At 41.0% G+C, this 27,577-nt stretch overlaps 1 protein-coding gene and 1 long non-coding RNA gene across 5 annotated transcripts in view; one reads left to right on the top strand and one right to left on the bottom strand.

Moving 5' to 3' along the window:
• The window catches only part of ZSWIM5 (zinc finger SWIM-type containing 5), a 281,205-nt gene that overhangs the window by 225,864 nt on the left and 27,764 nt on the right, over window positions 1-27,577 (top strand). For 2 of the 3 annotated variants that reach the window (XM_054535682.1, XM_002810905.4), the window contains exons 3-6: window positions 8,452-8,600; window positions 9,938-10,088; window positions 17,441-17,620; window positions 25,403-25,579. In XM_054535682.1, the coding sequence (XP_054391657.1) occupies window positions 8,452-8,600; window positions 9,938-10,088; window positions 17,441-17,620; window positions 25,403-25,579 (657 nt within the window). The remainder of the gene's footprint in view (window positions 1-8,451; window positions 8,601-9,937; window positions 10,089-17,440; window positions 17,621-25,402; window positions 25,580-27,577) is intronic. The other variant, XM_054535675.2, reaches the window with a different exon arrangement.
• Window positions 977-27,401, bottom strand: LOC129051113 (uncharacterized). Of its 2 annotated transcripts, none has more exons than XR_008515173.1 (5): window positions 26,966-27,401; window positions 26,242-26,403; window positions 25,014-25,163; window positions 15,312-15,422; window positions 977-1,506 (listed from the first exon to the last, which is right to left on the bottom strand). It is a non-coding gene; the product is annotated as an uncharacterized LOC129051113 (long non-coding RNA). The 2 variants fall into 2 exon arrangements; XR_008515169.1 differs by having other exon boundaries at window positions 15,291-15,422.

Here is a 27,577-nt window from a genome sequence, read left to right on the forward strand (position 1 = left end):
CCATTTGTTTGTATCCTCTTTTATTTCATTGAGCAGTGGTTTGTAGTTCTCCTTGAAGAGGTCCTTCACATCCCTTGTAAGTTGGATTGCTAGGTATTTTATTCTCTTTGAAGCAATTGTGAATGGGAATTCACTCATGATTTGGCTCTCTGTTTGTCTGTTATTGGTGTATAAGAATGCTTGTGATTTTTGTACATTGATTTTGTATCCTGAGACTGTGCTGAAGTTGCTTATCAGCTGAAGGAGATTTTGGGCTGAGACAATGGGGTTTTCTAGATATACAATCATGTCATCTGCAAACAGGGACAATTTGACTTCCTCTTTTCCTAATTGAATACCCTTTATTTCCTTCTCCTGCCTAATTGCCCTGGCCAGAACTTCCAACACTATGTTGAATAGGAGTGGTGAGAGAGGGCATCCCTCTCTTGTGCCAGTTTTCAAAGGGAATGCTTCCAGTTTTTGCCCATTCAGTATGATATTGGCTGTGGGTTTGTCATAGATAGCTCTTAATATTTTGAGATACGTCCCATCAATATCTAATTTATTGAGAGTTTTTAGCATGAAGGGTTGTTGAATTTTGTTAAAGGCCTTTTCTGCATCTATTGAGATAATCATATGGTTTTTGTCTTTGGTTCTGTTTATATGCTGGATTACATGCAGCACACCAGCATGGCACATGTATACATATGTAACTAACCTGCACATTGTGCACATGTACCCTAAAACTTAAAGTATAATAATAATAAAAATAAAAAAAATAAAGAATTGGGTAATTTTTGCAACATCATCATCTCTTCCCCACCCCAGCATCCCACCATCAGAACAAACAAGCAGACCTCTTGGTTGACTTTTCAACACTCAGCCATATTTGGAAGTGATGATTACTCTGGTTAGGAATTTCATATATTTTAAATGTGGTTTCAAAGGTCTTTTTAAAATTAATTCTTCCTTCCAGCTTTCCTCTCTTTTTCTCTCCCCTCTTCCCTCTCTCCCTCCCACGTGTGTCTGTGCATGTGTGTGTGTTTCTGTATTTTAAATGTATTCTTTGAAGACAGACCATGTTAGATTTTGTCAGTGGCACATTTCGTTGATGGCTATTTTATCAGCATGTTTTTCTTCACCTTCTGTAGATACGCATCTGCCCCCAAATAGGGTTTAATGAAGAGGTCTTCAAAATAAATCTCTCAAAACAAAAGCTACTTTATTTATCATATGCATGGAGAGCAGCCAGGGAAACTCATCTGTGAAATGCATAGTTAGGAACCAGAGGACTGTGTTTGTGCATTTGCCAGAGAGTGGGGAGATATCGATGGTGTTAATAAAATCCTGATTTTCAGTTCCTTCTTCTCTGATCAGAATAAGAATTAGGTTCCACAGAAACTGAGTGACAAGAGGCAGCATAGAGAAGAAAAATGCATTATTTTTCTTATTGTAATGTCCTTCTTCCCATATTCTTTTTCATACCAAAACATGGTGCTAAAGGTCTTCAAGATTCATATATGTAAGCTATATATGAAAAGAAAGCAGAATTATGTGGGGAAAATAAATATTTACTTTTCTGTAGACTAAAAGTAAAAATTTTCATATTTCTGTTTTACTGTTTTTTATTTTAAAATATTTAATTGACAAACATTTATATATTCAAGGTATACAATGGGATGATACGATGTCTGCATACCTTGTGTAATGATTACTACAATCAAATTAATTAACATATCCATCACCACTCAGTTATCATTTTTGTGTGTGTGTGAGTGTGTAATAGTAAGGACAATTAAAGTGTGCTCTCATCAAATTTCAAGTAAACTATACAGTATTATTAACTATAGTCACCATACTGTATATTAGATCCCCAGAACTTATTAATCTTATAACTAGAAGTTTGTGCCCTTTGACCAACACCTCCCCATTCCCCTACCCCTAGCCCCTGGCAACCACCTTTCTACTCTTTGCTTTAATTAGTTCAACTTTTTAAATATTTCACATATAAGTGAGATCATGTAGTATTTGTCTTTATATGTCTGGCTTATTTCACTTAGCATAATGTCTTCCAAGTTCATCTATGTTGTCACAAATGGCAGGATTTCCTTCCTTTTTGTGGCTGAATAATATTCCAATATATTATATGTATAATATTCCATTATACATATATTTCAATATCATAATCCATTATATATAGACAATATACACACATATTTACTTATATTTACATACACACACTTATATACACATACATATATATGTCAATTTCTTTATTCATTCATCAATGACACTTAGGCTGTTTCAATATATTAGCTAGTATAACTAATGCTGCAATGAACATGGGGTACAGATCTCTCTTCTAAATACTGATATCATTTCCTTTGAATATATACCTAGAAGTGAGATTGCTAGATCATATGGTAGTTCTGTTTTCAATTTACAGAGGAACCGCCATACTATTTTCCATAATGATTTTTTTTCAGGTAGTTTATTATTAGTGTATAGAAACACAACTGATGTTTGTTGATTTTTGTTTCCTGCAACTGTACTGAATTTGTCTATTAGTTCTAACAGATATTTGGTGGGATCTTTAGAGTTTTCTATAAGTAAGATCATATTGTCTTCAAACAGACAATTTATCTTCCTGCCATATTTGGATGCCTTTTACTTCTTTTTCCTGCTCAATTGTTCTGGCTAGCCCCTCTAGTACTATGTCGAATAGAAGTGGCAAGAGTAGGCATCTTCATCTTTTCCTTAATCTTAGAGGAAAAGCTTTCAGCCTTTCAACTTTGAGTGTGATGTTTACCATGGGCTTGTCATATATGGCTTTTATTGTGTCTAATTTATTGAGTGTTTTTATAATGAAAGGGTTGCATTTTGTCAAATCCTTTTTCTACATCTTTTGAGATGATCGCATGATTTTTATTCTTCATTCTGTTGATGTGGTGAATCACATTTATTTGTGCATGTTAAACCATCCTTGCATCCCAGGGAGAAATTCCATGTGATTATGGTGTATGATCTTTTTAATGTGCAACTGAATTCAGTTTACTAGTATTTTGTTGAGAATTTTGGCTTCCATGTTCATTAGAAATACTGGTCTGTACTGGAAAAAACTACTTTAAAGTTCATATGGAACCAAAAAAGAGCCCGCATTGCCAAATCAATCCTAAGCCAAAAGAACAAAGCTGGAGGCATCACACTACCTGACTTCAAACTATACTACAAGGCTACAGTAACCAAAACAGCATGGTACTGGTACCAAAACAGAGATATAGATCAATGGAACAGAACAGAGCCCTCAGAAATAATGCTTCATATCTACAACCATCTGATGTTTGACAAACCTGAGAAAAACAAGCAATGGGGAAAGGATTCCCTATTTAATAAATGGTGCTGGGAAAACTGGCTAGCCATATGTAGAAAGCTGAAACTGGATCCCTTCCTTATACCTTATACAAAAATTAATTCAAGATGGATTAAAGACTTACATGTTAGACCTAAAACCATAAAAACCCTAGAAGAAAACCTAGGCATTACCATTCAGGACATAGGCATGGGCAAGGACTTCATGTCTAAAACACCAAAAGCAATGGCAACAAAAGCCAAAATTGACAAATGGGATCTAATTAAAGAGCTTCTGCACAGCAAAAGAAACTACCATCAGAGTGAACAGGCAACCTACAGAATGGGAGAAAATTTTCGCAACCTACTCATCTGACAAAGGGCTAATATCTAGAATCTACAATGAACTCAAACAAATTTACAAGAAAAAAACAAACAACCCCATCAAAAAGTGGGCAAAGGACAGGAACGGACACTTCTCAAAAGAAGACATTTATGCAGCCAAAAAACACATGAAAAAATGCTCATCATCACTGGCCATCAGAGAAATGCAAATCAAAACCACAATGAGATACCATCTCACACCAGTTAGAATGGCGATCATTAAAAAGTCAGGAAACAACAGGTGCTGGAGAGGATGTGGAGAAATAGGAACACTTTTACACTGTTGGTGGGACTGTAAACTAGTGCAACCATTGTGGAAGTCAGTGTGGTGATTCCTCAGGGATCTAGAACTAGAAATACCATTTGACCCAGCCATCCCATTACTGGGTATATACCCAAAGGTCTATAAATCATGCTGCTATAAAGACACATGCACACGTATGTTTATTGCAGCACTATTCACAATAGCAAAGACTTGGAACCAACCCAAATGTCCAACAACGATAGACTGGATTAAGAAAATGTGGCACATATACACCATGGAATACTATGCAGGCATAAAAAATGATGAGTTCATGTCCTTTGTAGGGACATGGATGAAACTGGAAGCCATCATTCTCAGCAAACTATCACAAGGACAAAAAACCAAACACCGCGTGTTCTCACTCATAGGTGGGAATTGAACAATGAGAACACATGGACACAGGAAGGGGAACATTACACTCCAGAGACTGTTGTGGGGTGGGAGGAGGGGGGAGGGATAGCATTAGGAGATATACCTAATGCTAAATGATGAGTTAATGGGTGCAGCACACCAACATGGCACATGTATACATATGTAACAAACCTGCACATTGTGCACATGTACCCTAAAACTTAAAAGTATAATAATAATAAAATTAAAAAAAAAGAAATAAAGCTCCTATTGCCAAGTAAACTAGCAATACATGAACCTCAGCAGTGTTAGCCTCTCTGTACACAATTTTATGATTTCTTTTTTTTCTTTTGAGACAGAGTCTCACTCTGTCACCCAGGCTGGAGTGCAGTGGCGCTATCTCAGCTCACTGCAAATTCCGCCTCCCAGGTTCACACCATTCTCCTGCCTCAGCCTCCCAAGTACCTGGGACTACATGTGCCCCCCACCACACCCTGCTAATTTTTTGTATTTTTAGTAGAGACGGGGTTTCACCGTGTTAGCCAGGATGGTCTCAATCTCCTGACCTCGTGATCCGCCCACCTCAGCCTCCCAAAGTGCTGGGATTACAGATGTGAGCCACTGCACCTTCCTATGGTTTCTGTTTCTCCTTGCAGCCCTGACTCTGGAGCTGAAGTAATACTGACAATGAGAACTGTTGGGTTTTTTGGTCAAAGAACAGGTTAGAGGAAGGAGGAGGAAAAGTATGTCATAAACTAATGTGGTTGACTTCTGGGAACACTGTTTCTGGCTGAAGCATATCATAAGTGTAGGGGAAGACAAGACGAAAAATAAAAGATAGGGCCTGAGCATAGGGTGCCTTGAATGCCATGCTAGGGCATTTGGACGTAATTTAGTAAGAATAGGGCATGACTGAATACTTTTGAGCAGGGAAGTGATTATGATCAGAACTATGTTTATTTGGAGAGTTCTCAGAGCGCTTAAAACAGAACTACTCTGCCACCCAGCAATCCTGTTACTGGGCATATACCCAAAGGAGAATAAGTCATTCTACCAAAAAGATACAGGCAATCATATGTTCACAATAGCAAAGACATGGAATCAACCTAGGTGCCCAACAGCAGTGGATTGGATAAAGCAAATATGGTACATATACATTATGGAATTCAATGCAGCTATTAAAAAAAAAGACCAAAGTAATTTCCTCTGCAGCAACGTGGATGCAGCTGGAGGCCATTATCCTAAGTAAGTTAATTCAGAAATAGGAAGCCAAATACCACATGTTGTCACTTATAAGTGGGAGCTAAACATTGGTTACACATAGTCATAAAGATGGGGACAGTAGACCCTGGGAACTACTCGAGAGGGGAGAAAAGGAAGGGACAAGATCTGAAAAAGTACCTATTGGGTACTATGCTCACTACCTGGGTGATGGGATCATTTTTACCCCAAACCTCAGCATCACACAGTATACCCATGTAACAAACCTGTACATATATCCCCTGAATCTAAAATAAGAGTTGAAATTGTTTTTTAAAAAAACTCGGCCAGGTATGGTGGGTTATGCCTGTAATCCTAACACTTTGGGAGGCTGAGGTGGGAGGATCTCTTGAGCCCAGGAGTTCCAGACCAGCCTGGGCAATATAGCAAGACCCTATCTCTACAAAAAAATTTAAAAATAAATTAGTTGGGCATAGTGGTGCATGTCTTTAGTCCCAGCTACTTGGGAAGCTAAGGTGGTAGGATCACTTGAGCGCAGGAGGTTGAGGATGCAGTGAGCCATGATCGTACCACTACACTCCAGCCTGGGCAACAGAGTGAGACCCTGTCTAAAACAAACAACAAAAAACTATGTTTAGAATAAAACATTTGAAGAAAAGTAGCATAGAATAGACACAATAAAGTGGCAGATCATATGTGTTAATTTGTATTTGTGGAATGAATGAATATGTGAGCCCTCCTAATTCCCTAGAGAATAAGATATACTACAAAAAAGCATAGCAGAGGAGTAGCTTTGTTGTGCTGACCCAAATTTTATTTAAGCAGAGTTCTGACATAGGGAGACGAGGAGTAAGGCAAACTGATTAAACATGACATGAATTTGTAACCTATTGCGTGACCACACCTATAGAGTATTGATTTATGGACTATTGTCACTTGGAGGTAGGTTTCTAAAAACTTGTCACAGAATAAGTTTTAGTAATCTATTGCACTACGTGGTGACCACAGTTAATAATAATATTGTCATTTTTGTTGTTTTTTGAGACAGGGTCTCACTCTGTTGCCCAGGCGGGAGTGCAATGGCACGATCTTCACTCACTGCAACCTCCACCTCCCAGGTTCAAGCAATTCTCGTGCCTCAGTCTCCCAGGTAGCTGGAATTACAGGCATACGCCACCACACCCAGTTAATTTTTGTACTTTTGGTAGAGGAGGGTTTCGCCATGTTGGCCAGGCTAGTCTCAAACTCCTGGCCTCAAGTGATCCACCTGCCTCAGCCTCCCAAAGTGCTGGGATTGCAGGCATGAGCCACTGCACCCAACCAATAATGCGTATTTCAAAAGTACTAAAATAGATTTTTAACATTCTTACCACATCAAAAAAAAAAAAAAGACAAACTGGTGAGGTGATGGGCATGTTAATTGGCTTGATCAAATCTTCCTATAATGTATACATAGGTCAGGCTGGGCATGGTGGCACACGCCTGTAATCCCAGAACTTTGGGAGGCCAAGGCAGGCAGATCATTTGAGGCCAGGAGTTTGAGACCAGCCTGGCCAACATGGCGATGCCCCATCTCTGCCAAAAATACAAAAATTAGCCAGGCATAATGGCACATGCCTGAAATCCCAGCTACTTGGGAGGCTGAGGCACAAAAATCACTTGAACCCGGGAGGTGGAGCCGAGATCGTGCCACTGCACTCCAACGTGGATGACAGAGTGAGACTCTGTCTCAAAAAAAAAAAAAAAAAAGTATGCATAGATTAAAACGTTACATTGTACCCCGTATATACACACAATTATTGTCAGTTAAAATTTTTTTAAAAAATAAATTGTTATAGCACTCTGTCTATAAGAGAGTGAAAGATGATTCAGTTTTCATTTCACAGACATTTCCAGAGTGCTTGTCACATTATCAGCACTATGCTATAGGTGATACAGCTTTGGATTCAACTGGGGATTCAACTGTGAGTAAGGAGTTAACAGACTACTAGGAGACAGGGATGTGTAAATAACTATGTTTTAAGTGGTTTTGTCAAGGTGAGCCCAATATGAAAATATATTTTATATAAATTTATAAAATCATATCACCCTGTATGCAACTCTACCTATGCTTTAGGGGACAATTTTCTAGTGAACTTTAAAAAACAGAATTTTTTTGGCCTGTAATCCCAGTACTTTGGGAGACTGAGTTGGGAGGATTGCTTGAGCCCAGGAGTTTGAGACCAGCCTGGGCAACATGGCAAAACCCTGTCTATACAAAAAATTATTTTAAAATAGTTGGGTGTGGTGGCCCTCTCCTGTGGTGCTACTTGGGAGGCTGAGGTGGAAGGATCGATTGAGCCTGGGAGGTTGAGGCTCCAATGAACCATGATCATGCTACTGCACTCCAGTAGCCTGGGTGACAGAGTGAGACCCTGTCTCAAACAAACAAAAAGAACTTCATGTTCAAAGAATGTATTTTTATTTTAAAATAATGTGTGCCTATTAAGGCATACTTGAACTTCATAGAAAAGCAAAAAGAAGAAACAAAATGTCACTTTCCTGGGGAAAAAAATGCACAATTTGCATATTGTATATCTATCTCTTCTAGCCTTTTTTCCCCTACAGTGGTATCTGTAGATCTTAGATGAAGCTATAACTGAGACTTAAGTGAACATGCAACTAGCATTAGATCTTTTAATTTAGGCTTTTTGAAAAATTAATTTTACGTATTTATTTATTTTGTTTAGGACTGTACAGTTGACAAAACCCATATTAAAGCAGAATGACCCATCTCTGTTTGAATATGCTCATAAAGTGCCCCTCCAGCTGAATGTGTAGCACGTGAACTCGGGTGATTCATTTCACTGTTCTATCCTTCATAGGTGCCCCTGACCCCACAGCTGGGGCCAGCATTGAAGATGAGAACTGTTGGCATTTGGATGAAGAACAGGTGAAAGAACAAGTGAAGCTTTTTCTCTCCCAGGGCGGTTACTGTGGTTCTGGAAAGCAACTCAACTCAATGTTTGCCAAGGTAAGATATGAAAAGATGTTTTTCTTTTGTTGTTAACAAAAGAAGCTTAAGTTAGACTGGGCACACTGCGCTTCAGGCTTCATGCATTATACCTAGCTCACTTGACATAGCTGAACTGAATACTTGAAATCTAGTGGGAGAGGCTGACCAGACCTGAGCAGGTTGCATCCAGGGAGCCCTCCCACCTCAACCTGGTAGTCCTGTTCCTTCTGCTCTGCTCTCTAAATGAGTTAGTATTGCTGGGGCATTTTAGCAAGGAAACTGCCTTCCCTCTGCTTTTAATCCAGTGCTGCCTGATGAAGCTTGAAGACTAGAGTTTCAACATTTTTCGTAAAGACACAGTATTTTGAAACTAGGGGCTCTCACAGCAGGCTGTTTTTCTTTTCTTTTTTTCCCCTTAATACCTTCAGTGAGATATAATTCATATACTATACAATTCACCCATTTAAAGTGTTAAAGTTCAGTTCAGTGGTTTTTTAGTATATTCATAGTTATATGCAGCCATCACCACAATCAACTTTAGGACATTTTCATCACCTCAAAAAGAAACCCCATACCCTTACCTATCCCTCCCTTGTCCTCTATGTCTCCCTCCCCCAGCCCTAAGAAACCACTAATCTACTTTCTGTCTCTATAGATTTCCCTATTCTGGACTTTCATATGAATGGAATCATTCATATAGTATGTAGTCTTTTATGATTGGCTTCCTTCACTCAGCATAATGTTTTTAAGATTCATCGGTGTCATAGCATGAATCAGTACTTCATTCCTTTTTACGTCTGAACAATAAATGTGGATTTATTGTTCAAAATGTGGATACCCTATGTTTTGTTTATCCATTCATCTGTTAGTGAACATTTGAGTTGTTTCCACCTTTTGGCTATTATGAATAGTGCTGCTATAAACATTCTTGTATAAGGTTCTATGTGGACATATATTTTCATTTCTTTCTTGGAGTGGAATTGATGGGTCATATGGTAACTCTATGCTTAATCATTTGAAGAACTGCCAGTCTGTTTTCCAAGGTGGCTGTATCATTTTACGTTCCTACCAACAGTGTATGATATGTCGATTTCTTTACATCCTGTCCAACACTTGTTATCTGACTTTTTAATTCTAGCCATCCTAGTGGGTGTGAAGTGGTATCTCATTGTGAACATCAGGCTTTCTTGGTACACGCAGAGATCTTGCTGACAGAACAAGAGGCCTTCTTTCTGGCTCTTTTGGATATGGTGTACTCAGATACTTCATCTTCACTTCCACCTCCCCTACTTCCTTCTCCTCCTACTTTTTTGTGATGCACAATCACCAATCCCTTGCCACTTCTTATGTGTCAGGTTCGAGAAATGCTGCGGATGAGAGATTCCAATGGAGCAAGGATGCTGACACTAATAACTGAGCAGTTTATGGCTGACCCACGACTCACACTCTGGAGGCAGCAAGGAACAAACATGACAGACAAGTGCAGGCAGCTCTGGGATGAGCTAGGTAAGTTCCCATCATTCAGAGAAGTGCTTCGTCCTACCATCTTGCCCTGTGGCAACAGTGTTTATGAACCCTTGCCATCAATCGTTTCATGGATCTTGCTAAGTCCAGCTGGTAGAAGACTTAGGTTCTGCAGAGGCCACCCAGAGTAACACTGAACTCACTTTTGTTGCTTTTACAGCATTGTGCTTTGCTATTGACATCAAGCATTCTGTTCCAGATGTTACCACGTGGAAACCTTTGTTGAGAGAAAACCTCTTTGCTTGGCTTCTGTTGCATGGCAGTAACCTGGCTCACCAAATACTTATCAGCCTCACTTTTGTTGCTTTTCCTGAGTCTGCTCTTCTGTGTCACTCCCAGCCAGACCTTTAAGATGTAGGGCAGTTTCCAATACTTGGACTTAACCTTCTATTCTTCCTTCTCTATATTCCCTTGATAACTTTTTTAAAAATATCATAGCTTCAGAGCTTACTTATATGGTCATTTCACCTTTTTCTTCTTTCTACTCATCTGAGTTCTAGTCCCACATGAGTAGATGTCCATTGACCATTTCCAATGAGAAATCAAAAATGAACTTGGGCTTTCTCCTACAAAAAAAGGCTCTTGTGACTGGCATTGGCACCACCATTCCTTACTTTACCAAACTTATTGCCAAGCACTCATTTTTCTTTCATTCCCTACATCCAGTGACCAACTTTATTTGATTTCTCAACCTTTAAAATGCAATGTAGTGTCCATTTCCCCTTGAAACTTTTAGATTAGATTAGAACTGTGACCTTCTAATGGCCTCACTGTTCCAGATTCTCCCTCATCAAGACAGTCCTCTGTGGCCATCATTTCTCTTTAGCATTCCCTTGCTCTAAGACCAGTTTTGCAATGCTAATACTTCTCGCCCTGCTTTCAGAATCTTCCATACCCTGAACTCAGGGTCACACACTAGTAAGTTTTGGCTCTAACACTGGAAGCCCAATCTGTCTGACTTTAAATCAAATATCCCTCTGTAACATCTCCCTCAATTCTATCTTAAGTCCTTTTATTTTTTCAAAGTGCATATTCCTTAAGAACTTGAAGTTAGCCTTGGGAGAGTCAGTTTCATCTGAGGCCTGAATGTCTTAGTTTCTGAACCAGTCACAGGATTGTGCTGTGGACTTGGGCTTTACCTCTGGGACAAAGGTAGCTGAGAGGAAGTAAGTAGAGTTGGCTCCTGGTGCTTTTAAAACTCTTGTTATATACTTGGGTTCATTATGAAAAACTCTTGCTTCTGGCATTTTCATATCTAACAAATTACTTTATCTACCATCCAAGAAACCCTCAGCATTCTGCTAAGACAGTGGTTCTCAAACCATTCAGAATCACCTGGAGTACTTGTTTAAACAGATCACTGGGCCCTATCCCGAGTTTCTGAATCAGTAGGTTTGGAGTGGAGCCTGAGAATTTGCATTTCAAACAAATTCCCAGGGGATGCTGATGCTGCTGATCCAGAGACCACACTTTGAGAACCACTGCACTTAGAGAAGGCTTATTAGGTTAGACACTAGAACACAGTGCATTCATGCTTCCCCTAACTATTCTAAGGGCTCCCCTAGCTATTCTTAGGGCTCCTTACAGATCACAAGGCCTATACACCTATGGAGAACCTAGGCAGGGTTTGTAGGAACTACAAATGTAGAGAGAAATGGCTCACTACTTTCCGTTTCTGAACTAGAGAAAATGGGACCAATCAGACACGAAGTTTCATTATCTCCCCACCTGCAAATCTACTAATGCCCTCTATGTCTCTACCCATATGGTTTGCCTTCTCCTCTGTTAAAATCCATAAAGTATCTCTGCTATCATGAAAGGCCAACCCTTACGTGTTTGCTCTGGGTTCTGTTCTATCTCCTTTTCTCAAGAATGTTGCTCCTACAATTATTTCTTTGCTTGGGCATTATTAACTTTTTTCTCTCTACAGGATCATTTCCATCAGCATACAAATATGCTCTAATATCTTTTTTTTTTTTTTTTTGAGACAGAGTCTCACTCTATCACCCAGGATGGAGTGCAGTGGTGCAGTCTTGGCAGTGGCGCAGTCTTGGCTCACTGCAACCTCTGCCTCCTGGGTTCAAGCAATTCTTCTGCCTCAGCCCCCTGAGTAGCTGGGACTACAGGCATGCACCACCATGGCCCAGCTAATTTTTGTATTTTTAGTAGAGATGGGGTTTCACCATGTTGGCCAGGCTGGTCTCGAACTCCTAACCTCAGGTAATCCACCCACCTCAGCCTCCCAAAGTTTTGAGATTACGGGCGTGAGTCACTGTGCCTCGCCTCCTCTAATATTTTTAATCTCAAATTTTAAAAAATACTCCTCTGATATTCCAACTGTCCTCACCAACTATTAACCCATTTCTCTTCTCCCCTTTGAAATAACACTTCTTTAAAAAATTATCTGTGTTCACTCTTTCCATTTGCTCCCCTCTGTTCTTTCTTGAGCCCACTGCAGTTGGGTTTCCATTGCCCATTGCTGCCAGTCTCCTGAAGTAGCTGTTGTCAAAATCACAAGTAATTTCCATATTGCTAAATACAACAGTCACTTCTCCGTTCTTATCTTACTTCAAAACTCTTAGCGGTTTTCAGTAAACTTGACCATACTCTTTTATTTTTGCTTCCTTTTGTAGCGACAGGGTCTCGCTATGTTGCCCAGGCTGGTCTTGAACTCCTAGCCTCAAGCAATTCTACCGTCTCCATCTCCCAAAGTGCTGGGATTACAGGCACGAGCCACATGCCCATACTCTTTTTGAAACACTCTTCTCTTGGTTTCCATAACTGCATACCCACTGGGTTTCCCCACTGTGTTCCTGGTGACTTCCACTCAGTCTCCTTTGCAGACTTCTCTGCCTTTCCTCAACCCTTCTAAATATTGAGTGTCCCCCAGCATCCACTTTCCTGTTTATGTTCTCTACCTAAATGATTATGTATTCAGTCCCATGGCTTTAAATACTATCCAGATGCAGTATGGATAGTACTGATCTTTCCCGAGCTCCAGGCTGTGTCCAGCTGCCCATCACTTCTAAGAAACATCTCAAACTTAATACAGACATCACAGAACTCTTAATTTTCCTGCCAAAGCCTTATTTTCCCCTTGTTGTCGCCATCTCAATATATAGCATCAAGATGTATTATCTTGTTGCTCAATGGCCAGGCACCGTGTCTCATGCCTATAATCCTAGCACTTTGGGAGGCCAAGGCAGGCAGATCACCTGAGGTCAGGAGTTCAAGACAAGCCTGGCCAACATGGTGAAACCCTGTCTCTACTAAAAATACAAAAAATTGGCCGGGCGCAGTGGCTCACGCCTGTAATCCCAGCACTTTGGGAGGCCGAGACGGGCAGATCACGAGGTCAGGAGATCGAGATCATCCTGGCTGACACGGTGAAACCGCATCTCTACTAAAAATACAAAAAATTAGCCAGGTGTGGTAGTGGGCACCTGTAGTCCCAGCTACTCGGGAGGCTGAGGCAGGAGAATGACGTGAACCTGGGAGGTGGAGCTTGCAGTGAGCCAAAACTGCGCCACTGCACTCCAGCCTGGGCGACACAGTGAGACTCCATATCAAAAAAAAATACAAAAAATTAACCGGGCATGGTGGCAGGTGTCTGTAATCCCAGTTACTTAGGAGGCTGAGGCAGGAGAATCACTTGAACCTGGGAGGCAGACATTGCAGTGAGCTGAGATCATGCCACTGCACTCCAGCCTGGGTGACAGAGCGAGACTCCATCATTGCTCAAGAAGAAAATTTAAGGGTTATCCTTGATTCCCTATTTTCTCTTACATCCAAACCAAGACCTGTTGACCCTCAGAGTTAGAGGACTGAATGAGATAAAGTGCTTAACACCTTAATCCCTAGCTGATGAAAAGAAATCAGTGATAGCTATTATTTTATTATTATATTTAATATTTAATAATTATGTAAAATTGTGATGTCCATAGTAGCTACCTTTGCTTTCAGTTTTTGACATTTTTAAAATTTTTTGTTGTTTTTTGAGAAAGAGTCTCACTCTGTTGCCCAGTCTGGAGTGCAGTGGTGCAATCTCAGCTCACTGCAACCTCTGCCTCCTGGGTTCACTCAATTCTTCTGCCTCAGCCTCCCAAGTAGCTGAGACTACAAGGCGCACACCACCACGCCCAGCTAATTTTTCTACTTTTATAGAGACAGGGTTTCACCGTGTTGGCCAGGCTGGTCTCAAACTCCTGACCTCAAGTGAGCCACCTGCCTCAGCCTCCCAAAGTGCTGGGATCGTAGACATGAGCCACCATGCCCAGGCCAAATTTCTTTTTATTGATTTACTTTGAGACAGGATCTCACTGTCCCCTAGGCTGGAATACAGTGGTGTGATCATAATTCACTGCAACTCAAACTCCTGGGCTCAAGAAATACTTCCACCTCAGCCTCCCAAGTAGCTAGGATTACAGGCACAGGCTACCACACTCAGCCAATTCTAATTTTTTGTAGAGATAGGGTCTCACTATGTTGCCCAGGCTGATCTCAAACTCCTGGCCTTGTGATCCTCCCACCTCAGCCTCCCCAAGCACTGGTATTACAAGCATGAGACACTGTACCAAGCCAACACTTTTTTTTAAGTTGTAGGAAAATATGCTTCTGGATACTGATAACAGTCCTGTGAGTGATGTTTTATACAGGCAACTAGTAGGATTTTTTGCTTTGTCTCTTTCTCAGGGTTGTAATTGTACTGAAACAAATTTATAAGGATGTAATTAATTAGACGGAAAACTCATTTTTAACTTGTAGGTGAAAGTACTTGTGACTTGTGCTCACTTTCTAGGGATCCTTTTTTTTTTTTTTTTTTTGAAACAGAGTCTCGCTCTGTTGCCCAGGCTGGAGTGCAGTAGCTCAACCTTGGCTCACTGCAACTTTTGCCTCCTGGACTCAAGAGATTCTCTTGCCTTGGCCTCCTGAGTAACTGGGATTATAGGCACACACTACGATGCCTGGCTAATTTTTTGTATTTTTAGTAGAGATGGGGTTTCACCATGTTGGCCAAGCTGGTCTCGAACTACTGACCTCAAGCAATCCACCCGCCTCCGCCTCCCAAAGTGCTGGTATTACAGGAATGAGCCACCGCACCCGGCTAGGATCCCCTTCTTAATATCAAAATGCCTAGGAAATTGGAACTCCTCCAGGACTAGAATTAGCACCCTGTTTCTTTACCTCTTAAGCCTCTCATCTCACCCAATCTGTTTTCCATTCCTATTATCCTATGGATTTTGCCATTCCTAAGGTCACCAGAGTTCTTCTGAAGTTGCCAGATTTAGTAGCTTCTTTTTTGGTCCTCTTTTTTACCTGTGAAGATTAAATATGAAAATCTGTTTCTACACTATAGATGAAAAGCCCTTCTTAAACTGTAAAATAAATGTTACTATAATCCCCTGAAGAGTCACCGTTGTAAGTATTAGTTCCTTTTTTCTTTCTTCTTTTCTTTTTTTTTTTTTGTTTGAGGTGAAGTTTCGCTCTTGTTGCTCAGGCTTGAGTGCAATGGTGGGATCTCAGCTCACTGCAACCTCTGCCTCCCAGATTCAAGCGATTCTCCTACCACAGCCTCCCAAGTAGCTGGGATTACAGGCATGCACCAACACACCTGGCTAATTTTTTGTATTTTTAGTAGAGACGGGGTTTCTCCATGGCGGTCAGGCTGGTCTTGAACTCCCGACCTCAGGTGATCCGCCCGCCTCGGCCTCCCACAGTGCTAGGATTACAGGAGTGAGCCACTGTACCCAACACATAATATAGTTTCTTTTTCATGGTACATTTAAAAAATTGAATTGAAAAAATAGAAATGAGGGTTTTTTTCTTTTTTTTTTCCCCATCACCCATGCTGGAGTGCAGTGGTGTGATCTTGGCTCACTGTAACTTCCACCTCCTGGGCTCAAACAATCCTCCCACCTCAGCCTCCTGAGTAGCTGGGACCAGCTGGGTGCACACCACCATGCCCAGCTAATTTTTGTATTTTTGGGAGAGACAGGGTTTCACCATGTTGCCCAGGCTGGTCTCAAACTCCTGAGCTCAAGTGATCTGCCCTCTTTGGCCTGCCAAAGTGCTGGAATTATAAGTGTGAGCCACAGCACCCAGCCAGAAATTAATTTTCATCTTCAATATCTGAAATTGAGGCTAAGACGGCTTTTCAAAACATTCCTATTTGGCTTTGAGAGGCTTTGAAATAGTGTCCAAATGTACTTCTATCCATGGATGTAACTACATCCTAAAGGATGTTTATATTAAGACACACTGCAGCCAGGCGCGGTGGCTCACGCCTGTAATCCCAGCACTTTGGGAGGGCAAGGCGGGTGGATCACCTGAGGTCAGGAGTTCTAGACAAACCTAGCCGACACGGTGAAACCCCGTCTCTACTAAAAATACAAAAATTAGCCGGGCATGGTGGCGGGCGCCCGTAATCCCAGCTACTCGGGGTGGGGGGGTGTGGGGGTGGGGCGCCGAGGCTGGAGAATTGCTTGAATTCAGGAGGCGGAGGTTGCAACAGTGAGCCGAGATCGCCCCATCGCACTCCAGCTTGGGGGGCAAGAGAGAGACTTTGTCTCAAAAAAAAAAAAAAAATCCCAAAAAAGTAATGGTTTTAAGGCATCACAAGTTATCAGCAGTTTGAAAATCCAAGTCCAAATAAATTATTTTTCTTGGATAAGCAAATACTAAGATTCTACTGTGTGCTAGGTAATATGCTAGACCCTTTACAAAGGTTATCTCATTAAATTCTCACAATATCCCTACAAAGTAGGTATTTTTATGAACTCAGTTTTACAATTGAATGATTTGATGAAGCTCAGGAAGTTCAGCTAAGCAAAAAAATAAAACCTTTTCTGACTTCCTCGCTTCCAACCATGTCCTTGTACTAAATGCCCTTCCTCTATGCTGCTTTCATACCCTGAACATATCTTTATCTTAATACTTATCATATTCAAATGGAATTATGTTTATTTATCTGTCTCCCTCACTAGACAGTTCCTCAAGGGTAGGAACAGTGTCTGTTTTATTCACCAGCACAGAGCCTTAACATAGAAGGCTCTTAATAAATATTTATTACACTGCAGATTTGAGCTCAGAGTTCAAGCCTAAATCTGTCTTTTATATCACAGGCACACAGATTCAAATAAGATAGTCACTCTACTTTAAGGAAGTGTTGGGAAGGAAAAACAAGCCAGTTCTGAAAATCTTAGCAAATTTTTTATATTAAGAAAAGTTAATGCTTTGGAAACTTTCTCTACCATCTAAAAATGAAACTGAAACATTAAGGCTTACACACACATCAAAGGAGAGATGTTAAGAATATGGGTTGCTTTATTTTCCAGGGGCTTTATGGGTGTGCATAATTTTAAATCCACACTGCAAACTGGAGGAGAAATCCTGCTGGCTGCAGCAGCTGCAGAAGTGGAGTGACCTGGATGTCTGTCCCCTGGAGGATGGAAACTATGGACATGAGCTGCCCAACATCACCAATGCACTTCCCCAGAGTGCCATTCACAGCCCAGGTGAGCCAAGTGTCCTTTTAGGCTCTTTGTACCTGGAACTTCAAAAGGTGGGAGGGTAAACCCTAGAACAATGGTAGTTGGATAGCCTTTTAGCTGTCAAGAATTGCCATTCTAAATAAGAAAAGCCTGTGTTCTTAATTCATCTTGAAATGCCAAACCTTAAGTAAGGATAAGCTTTTATCTTTGACATTGAGTTGCTGTCCTTTTCCACATCTAGAGTGTCCTTACAGTGCCCAGCATAATGTCCTAGAGCCTCTGCGTGACTCCTGGTCTACTCTTCTGGTTCTTCATGTCTAATGTATTAAATATCTTGGCTTCAGTTGGGGTTGGTTTTAGCTGAGACCTAACTTAGGGGAGGAACAAAAGACCTGTAAGAAGCAGTTTTAAAAAGTGTCCTGACCATAGCTTTTCTTACTTCTGTTTTCCTCAAATTTTTATACAGCAAATAGCTGGGTGGGATCATCCTCCCATGTTATTGGTAGGATTCCTGCCCCATTTTAAGACACATCCAGTACAGTGATACCATACCCTCCACCCTTTGAGCCCACTCGCCTACAGACATCACTTGACATCAGCATTCGTATCAGTTTTAGTTCAACTAATTCAGTCTATTTGATGTTGTCAATTGATTATTCTTTAGCCTATTGAGAGCCTTTATTGGTAGAAGATTTTATCAGACACTGATTTTACAATTGGTTCCTTTTATTTTATTTTATTTTATTTTATTTTATTTGGAGACAAGGTCTCACTCTGTCCCCCAGGCTGGAGTGCAGTGGCGCGATCTTGGCTCACTGCAACCTCTGCCTCCAGGGTTCAAGCAATTCTCATGCCTCAGCCTCCCGAGTAGCTGGGATTGCAGGTGTGAGAGCCACCACGCCCGGCAAGTTTTTGTATTTTTAGTAGAGATGGGATTTTGCCATGTTAGCCAGCCTGGTCTTGAACTCCTGACCCCAGGGGATCCGCCCACCGTCAGCCTCTCAGAATGCTGGGATTACAGGCGTGAGCCACTGTGCCTGGCAGTTCCTTTTATTTCAAATAACTGTATTGATATTTTCAGTCTCAAGGAGGAAATCACGAAAATTTTTGTTTTTGTTTGGTCTTCTTCTGTACCATAATTAGTTGTCAGTATATTTAAGACAACTAAGGTAATGAAAGAGGTAAAGGCTACAATTTTGCCACTTTTTTACCCTTTCCTGGCACTCATCTAGCTTCCACAACACAGGAAGCCATCTCTTTGATAGTGGCTTTGGATAGCATAGAGAGGGTCAAATGCATACAAACACATGCCTTGTTCTGTTGCCCAGGCTGGAGTGCAGTAGTGCGATCTTGGCTCACTGCAACCTCTAGTAGCTCTGTCCCCCAGGCTGGAGTGCAGTGGCGCGATCTTGGCTCACTGCAACCTCCACCTCCCACGTTCAAGCAATTCTCCTGCCTCAGCTTCCCGAGTAGTTGGGACTACAGGCGTGGGCCACCACACCTGGCTAATTTTTGTATATTTAGCAAATACAGGGTTTCACCATATTGGCCAGGCTGGTGTCAAACTCCTCAAGTGATCTGCCCGTCTTGGCCTCCCAAAGTGCTAGTATTACAGGCATGAGCCACCGCGACCAGCCTGGTCTGGCAGTTTCTTCCTTGTCATAATATATTGGTTCTTTGTTGTTGTTAGTTCTCCTTTGAAGATGTTGCTTCTTCTAAAGCCTTCTCAGGTTGTGATTGATACCTCTCTCACATCCCTTTACCTTTGGGGCTGGAGAAGCAGTTGATTCCTGCCTATTCTTCATAGTCATTTCTACATAATTCTCCTTCCTATCTTCTTAAAATATCCCCAGGTTTAAGTTTCTGCCATCAAACTATACTGTCTGCCACCCTCCTGGTTTTTGTCATCTGTAGACCTCTGGGTCAATCCCTCTCATTCCTTGAAGATTTTTAGCTATTGGCTTACTAATACTACTTTCTATCACTATTCCTATCATAATTCTTTTTTTAATTTCTTTTTTTTTTTTTTTTTTGAGACTGGGTCTCACTGTCAACCACGCTAGAGTGAAGTGGCGTGATCTCGTCTCACTGCAACTTCTGTCTCCCAGGCTTCAGTGATCCTCCCATCTCAGCCTCCTGAGTAGTTGGGACTACAGGCGCAAGCCACCACTCACAGCCGAATTTTTTTTTTGAGTGTATTTTTTGTAGAGACAGGATTTTGTCATGTTGCCCAGGCTAGTCTCGAACTCCTGAGCTGAAGCAATCCTCCTGCCTTGGCCTCCCAAAGTGCTGGGATTATAGGCATGAGCCACCATGCTGATTCCTATCATAATTCTTGATGACTTCAGTAGCCACATAGATGACCCTTCCAATACCCTGGACTCTCAATTATTTGATCTCCTCTTTTCCAGTAGTCTCATCCTCTACCATAACTTAGCCATTCAACCCCAAAATCATACCCTAAACCTTGACATTACCAAAAACTACACCCTCTTCATAATCTCAATTTCGTGCATCACCAGTTACCACCATCAATCTTGCTAGCTTCTTTTCTTTAGTATCCCAATTTCAGTAATTCTTTGACCCACTAGGAATTTTTGTCTTACTGTGTAAGACAAAATGTGTTTTCACTCTTTTGATAGCCTCATTTTCCTCCTCATCCACGTTAGATTCCTTGGTAACTCATTACAATCACTGCTTTGCATACACACTTAACTCCCTCTTTCCCTTTGATACACTGATGGAAAAACTCTAAACTTAGTTCATTCCAGCTCTAATTACTTGGTACACTTGCACAGCTGAATATGGCTGGAGAGAAACAACCATGCCGGGCACAGTGGTTCCTGCCTATAATCCCAGTACTTTGGGAGACCAAGGCTGGCAGATCCCTTGAACTCAGGAGTTCAAGACCAGCCTGGGCAACATGGTGAAACCCTGTCTCTACAAAAAATACAAAAATTAGCCAGGTATGGTAGATTGCTTGAGCCCAGGAGGTCAAGGCTTCAATGAGCCATGGTCATGCCACTGCACTCCAGCCTGGGCAACAAAATGAGACCCTGTCTCAAAAAAAAGAAAAGAAAGAAAGAAACAACCATAATAACTGGTCTTATTTTAAGTTTATGACCACTCATTTCAAGTGGGTCCTCAGTACTTTCTAGACATCTAGTACATTTCCCTAGTCTGTGCCATCTTTCACTCTTATAAATTACTATTTCACACCATCTTTTTCCTAAAATTTTCTGTACTTTCTCTCCTTCCTCAGTTTCAACTGAGTCTTGCTTCCTGTTTACTAAAAATAAAGAAGCAATCAGAAGAGAATTTCCAAAACTCCACCACCACATCTGTGGTGATGGGTCAAAAGAAATAACTGTTCTAGAAGGTCAGAGAATTACTGTCTTTGCCCATCTACTCTGCCTCTTCCCCTGTTGCAGTCTATGCTTCTAAATCCAAGCCCTCCAGTTATTCTCAAGATCCTATTACATCACTTTTATCTAGGACATCACTCTAGGAATTAACAAGAAATTATTTCCTCTCTCTCCTGCATCTCCAATTTTTCACTCTCCATGAATTATTCCTGAGTGTACAAGCATATTGTTATATTTCCCATACCAAAACAAAACAAAAAACACTCTCGTGACTCCACGTGCCTCTCTGGGTGGTAGAAATGAGCGGTAGAGTTAGGAAAAATCATTAAAAAGAATAGTACAGATTTGCCATCTCCATTTCTTCTGTTCTTAGTCTCCCTTGAATTCACTCCAAGTCAGGCTTTCAATCCCTACCATTACTGAAATAGCTCTTGTACCGGTTACTAATGCTAACTGTTGCTAAATCTAGTAGTTGTTACTAATGCTAACTGTTGCTAAATCTAGTAGTTGTTCTCAACTGATACTTGACCTATCAGCAGTATTTGACACATTAGTCACACTCTCCTTGAAACTTTGTCATTTGACTTCCAAGAAACCATTCTCTCTCGGTTCTCACTTCATTGACCGTTCCTTTGAAGTCTCTTTACTTTCTTTTCTCCATTTCCCAACCTAAAATGCCATAGTGCCCAGGGATCTGTCATCAGACCACCTCTCTTTCTTTTTTTTTTTTTGAGACAGAGTCCGTTGCCCAGGCTGGAGTGTACTGGTGTGGTCTTGGCTCACCACAACCTCTGCCTCCCAGGTTCGAGCGATTCTCCTGCCTCACCCTCCCGAGTAGCTGGGATTACAGGTGCCCACCACCACGCCTGACTAATTTTTGTATTTTCAGTAGAGATGGGGTTTCACTATGTTAGCCTGGCTGGTCTCGAACTCTTGACCTTCTGATCCGCCCACCTCTGCCTCTCAAAGTGCTGGGATTACAGGAATGAGCCACCGCGCCTGGCTACCACCTCTCTTTCTATACTTCTTTGTTGATTGCATTGTTTTAGTAATCATCTACATACTAACAGCTCATATATATATATGATATATATATTATATATAAGATATATATGTGGTATATATGTATATATAAGATATATATGATATATATGTATATATGATATATATGATATATATATGTGATATGATATATAGGTGTATATATAAGATATATATACACATACATATCGTGCCCAGACCTTTCCTCTCAACTCTAGATATGTATATTTAACTGCCTTTTTGATATCTCCATTTATCTATTAACAGGCATCTCAGTAGGATTCCTACCCCTCAAGCCCTCCCCAAACCTGCTCCTCTTGCAGTCTTCCTGTCTCCATATATGGCAACTCTCTTAAAAACCTTGGAGTCATTCTTAATTCTTTACTCTCTCTCACCCCAGCTGTAATCCATGAGCAAATCCAATATATTGCCTTTATCTTTGAAATATATCCAGAATCCAACTACTGCTCATCATCTCCACTCTTTATTTCTCTGCCAACTACCATCATCTCTCACAAATTATTGTAGTGCCCACCTGACTGCTCCCCCTTCTTCTGCCCTTCCGCCTTATAACCTATTCTCAGTACTGCTGCCAGAGTTATCCTTTTAAAACGCAAGTCCCATCATATACCTTCACAGCTCAAAGCTCTTCAGTGGCCTCTCATCTTTCTCAAAAACCCAAAGTCATCTTTTTCTCATGGCCTACATGGCCTTCCATGATCTAGTTCTCTAATATGTCTCTGACCTCATCTCCTGTGATTCTCCTGTGATTCTCCTGCTTGCTCATTCCATCCAACTATACTGGCCTCCTCACTGTTCTCAAACACTCTAAATATACTTCTACCTTAGGACTTAGTGCTTGCTGTTCCTTTTGCCTGGAGACTATTCTATATATGAATAAAACAATAACCCCCTGCCTAACACCAGCTTGCTTTTCTCCTTAACTCTGCTTTAGACTTTTTCATAGCACTCTTAACTGTATGACATATCTGATATACTATATATTTACTTAACTGTCTCTCCCCAGTTGAATGTAAAGGTCCATAAAGACAGGAACTTTGTATGTCCTAGGCACTAAGAACAGTACCTACTGTATAGTAGGCAGTAATTATTTGCTGATTTAATCAATTTAAAAATATATTGGGAGCCCAGTGCCCACTGTGGGTTGAGCAGACTGGTGGATTCTCAGTTCAGCAGTAGAGGAGCTTAGATTCCAGCCAGTAGAAGAGTCATTGTGCTTTCAGTGAGGGACAACATGAAGGAGAAGCAATTTCAGTAAATACTGTCAGTGCTACTCTAATGATAATATCGTTCAACCATCTGAGCCTGTACCCAATGGGATATATTAAATTCTAAAGAAATGACCAGATTCCAAGGACTTTTCCTGAATGGTTGAATATGTTAGGTTCTTTCATATTCAGTATGAATTCTCTGACATTCCCTCATAATTTTTTTGCACAGAATCAGTAGGTACACACCTCATTTGGGCATCTCTGGAAATGTCCATACAGTATAATACTTTAGTTCTTGATCCCAAAATAGTTTAAATTGCCATTAATCTGGCAAAGCATCAGTTAAATGACTCCCTCATGGTTTCTTATTACCTTAAATATCATTTCCATGATCCTCCCTAAGTCTGTGGTTTATGGCAAGATATCTTCCATTTGGTCCTCCTACATACCACCCTTAAGAGTTGAGCTTACATTTTTGTCTGCAGTTTTGGTTTCCCTGCAGCCCTTTTCCTGAAGGGAGATGGCATGGTAAGACTCCAGTGAGAAAACAAGTTTGTCTTTTATTAGCATCAGTTTTTTCTTTTTCTTTTTCTTTTATTCTGAGGCATGATCTCGCCTTGTTATCCAGGCTCGAGACCAGTGGCATGATCTCGGCTCACTGTGGCCTCAACCTCCTGGGCTCAAGTGATCCTCCTGACTCAGACCCTCTGAATAGCTGGGACTACAGGCCATGCCACCATGCCCGGCTAATTTATATGTGTGTGTGTATATATATATATATATATCCATCTAAAAAATACATCTAAAAAATATATATATATATATTTTTTAGACGGTGTCTCGCTCTGTTGCCCAGGCTGGAGTGCAGTGGCGTGATCTCAGCTCACTGCAAGCTCCACCTCCTGGGTTCACGCCATTCTCCTGCCTCAGCCTCCAGAGTAGTTGGGACTACATGCGCCCGCCACCACGCCTGGCTAATTTTTTTGTATTTTTAGTAGAGACGGAGTTTCACCATGTTGGTCAGGATGGTCTTGATCTCCTGACCTCGTGATCCGCCCGCCTCGGCCTCCCAAAGCGCTGGGATTACAGGCGTGAGCCACCGCGCCTGGCCCAATTTTTTATTTTTTGTAGAGAGGGGGTTTCACCACATTCCCCAGACTGGTCTCAAACTCCTGGACTCAAACAATCCGCCAACCTCAGCCTCCCAAAGTGCTGGGATAACAGGTGCAAGTCATCACACCTGGCCTCATCCGTTTTTTCTTATTGGGGAACAAGACTGTAAGCCTGCAGATATCAGTGTAATAAAGGTACCTGAATATACAGAGCTTCAGCTCTTTCTCTCTCTCTCTCTTTTTTTTTTTTTTTTTTTTTTTTTTTTTGAGATGGGATTTTGCTCGGTCACCCAGGCTAGAGTGCAGTGGTGTAATCTTGGCTCACTGCAGCCTCTACCTCCTGAGTTCAAGTGGTCCTCCTGCCTTAGCCTCCCAAGTAGCTAGGACTACAGGCATGTGCCACCATGCTGGGCTAATTTTTAAATTTTTATTTTTTGTAGAGACAGTGTCTTACTATGTTGCCCAGGCTGGTCTTGAACTCCTGGCCTCAAGTGATCCTCCCACTTTAGCCACCCAAAGTTCTGGGATTACAGGCAGGAGCCACCATAGCTTCAGCTGTTTCAACTCTTAATATGAATTTTATGAAAGTCCTTGGTCTGATAAGGGAAACTTGGTATGAAACAAGTTACAGATTGGCCAGGGATATTACCTAGCTTCTTCTCTTTACCTTTGACCTTGATAGAAGCAGTTTGTATCTTCATGATTGAGTGGCTAAGCACCACTACACCTCTTCTATTTCATGTAGCTTCTGGATCTCAGGAGAAATTAGTCTTCTGTAGGAGGAAGTAAGCCATAGATCTCTGTGGGAAGGTTATTCCTATAAAGAGCACACACACACTGAAAGCTTATCCAAGAAGGAGGCAACACAACAGATACTCAGAGAGATTGCAAGTGGCTGCTCTCATTGCCCTTCCTTATAACCTGTTCTCAACACTGCTGCCAGAGTTATTCTTTTAAAATACTATTATTCAGCCAACCTCCCACCCTGAAGAAGACCCAGGGCTTAAAACTTCAAATTGCCTGTCACTGTACTGCTGTATGTTCTTCTTTCTCCAGACTCCTTATCCAGACCAAGACGAACAGTATTCACTAGAGCCATTGAGGGCCGTGAATTACATTGGCAGGATAGCCACCTACAGCGAATAATCAGCAGTGATGTTTATACAGCTCCTGCCTGCCAGCGGGAAAGTGAAAGACTACTCTTTAATTCCCAAGGCCAGCCACTGTGGCTTGGTAAGTCTAGCCCTCCTCTAAGAACTTTAGAGCCACCCTCACTTCATGCCAGGCCCAAATGAGCCATCTTCATACGTACCTGCAATTCAAACTACAATTTGGACAGTTTTCACACAGATCTTTTGGGGCTTTTATTAGGGATATTTATGTGAAGCCTAAGCCATTTGCATGTATACTCAGTTGTGATACAGCAACCTCAAATAAGAATTTGCATCCTGTCCTCTAAGCTTTGAGGGGGTGAAAGGAGTTAATGCATCTCAAAGAGCATTAACAAAGCAATTAGGCCTCAGTTCACAGCTTCTCTGTGTTATTGAGCAACATTATAGTCTACTCTGAAATTACATGTTTTGTTAAAAAAGCACTAATTTGAAGTTTTTTAAATCTCCTATGCTAGTAAGTAGACACAATCTGCATTTGTCACCAAGCAGTCTTCCTTTTCTCCTCCCCACCTTCCTACCTTCCTTCATGATAACAGGATAGAGCTGTTTCATTGTGAGTTTAAACCCTCCTCTGAAATAGTTTCCTGGCTTTCCCCCAATCAGCCTGTCCCTGACTTTATCAAAGGATACCCATTTCAAAAGAGACATTCTTTTTTAAAATATTCATTTTCTGAGCCTTACAGCAATGACATACATTTTCATTGTCTTCTCCCAATTCCCTACCTCCATCTCTCACACCATATCTTTGTCTTGCTCAAGATTTTGCTGAATCTAGATATGCCCGTCTCTCTCTTGAAAGTAATAGCCAGACACACCGTGTCACCACCTGAAGTTTCCTCTGATCATCTTTCTTCTCCTGTGATCCAACACTTCTAAAACGTAAATCTAATAAGCATGTGAAAGAATATACACCTCATTAACAAAGATGCAAATTAAAACAACACTGAGTTAGCATTTTTTGATTTTCAAATGGTCAGGTGTTTTTAATTAAGATAATTAGCTTCTGGTGTGGGAGAGGTTACATGAGCTAGGTACTCTCATTTACTACTTATAGGAGTGTAAATACTTACAGTCTTTCTGAAGGGTATTTCTTCTTATCAAAAGCCTTTAAAATATGTTCATACCATGTGATCCGGGAATTCTACATGTAGGAATTTATCCTGAGCCATAATTAACTAAGGATATGCACATAGCCAAGGGGCTCATTACAGCATGGATAAAAATAAAGTACAGATGAGAAAAATTGGGAACCATATAAATGTCCAACAATAGGGGATTGATTAGCTCAATAGATATACATGTATTCACCAGAATTATATGTAATCATTTTTAATGTTTTAGATGTATATTTGATAACATGGAAAAATATTTACAATGTGTTATTAAGTGGAAAGGCCAGTTACAAAACAATAAGTATAATACCATCCCATTTTTAGTAAAAACTTACGAGGCTGGGCGCGGTGGCTCACGTCTGTAATCCCAGCACTTTGAGAGGCTGAGGTGGGTGGATCACCTGAGGTCAGGAGTTTGAGACCAGCCTGGCCAACATGGTGAAACCCTGTCTCTACTAAAAATACTAGAAATTATCCGGGTGTGGTGGCACACATCTGTAATCCCAGCTACTCAGGAGGCTGAGGCAGGAGAATTGCTTGAACCTGGGAGGCGGAGGTTGCAGTGAGCGGAGATCACGCCACTGTACTCCAGTCTGGGTGACAGAGTGAGACTCCATCTAAAAAAAAAAAAATTACTAGAAAAGTGTGAGTAAATATACATGACACTGGAAAGAGTGATTATTTCTGATTTTTATTTTATATTTCTTTATATGTATTTTCAAATTTTCTGCAATTCTATAATTTTTAATTTTATCTTTAAGAAAAAAAGCACAAAATAAACCATAAAGCTTGTTATAATTACTCACCTATTTGTAAGTCTTTGGTTTGGTAGTCTTCCATTATCCCTAAGGTAAATTCAAACTCCATAGAATGGCATTCAAAGCTGTTTACATTCCAGACTCTACCTTTTCCAGGCTATCTTAGGCCACATAACATAATTCTAACTA

This window comes from Pongo abelii, chromosome 1 (genome assembly GCF_028885655.2).
Source record: "Pongo abelii isolate AG06213 chromosome 1, NHGRI_mPonAbe1-v2.0_pri, whole genome shotgun sequence".
Taxonomy (NCBI): domain Eukaryota; kingdom Metazoa; phylum Chordata; class Mammalia; order Primates; family Hominidae; genus Pongo; species Pongo abelii.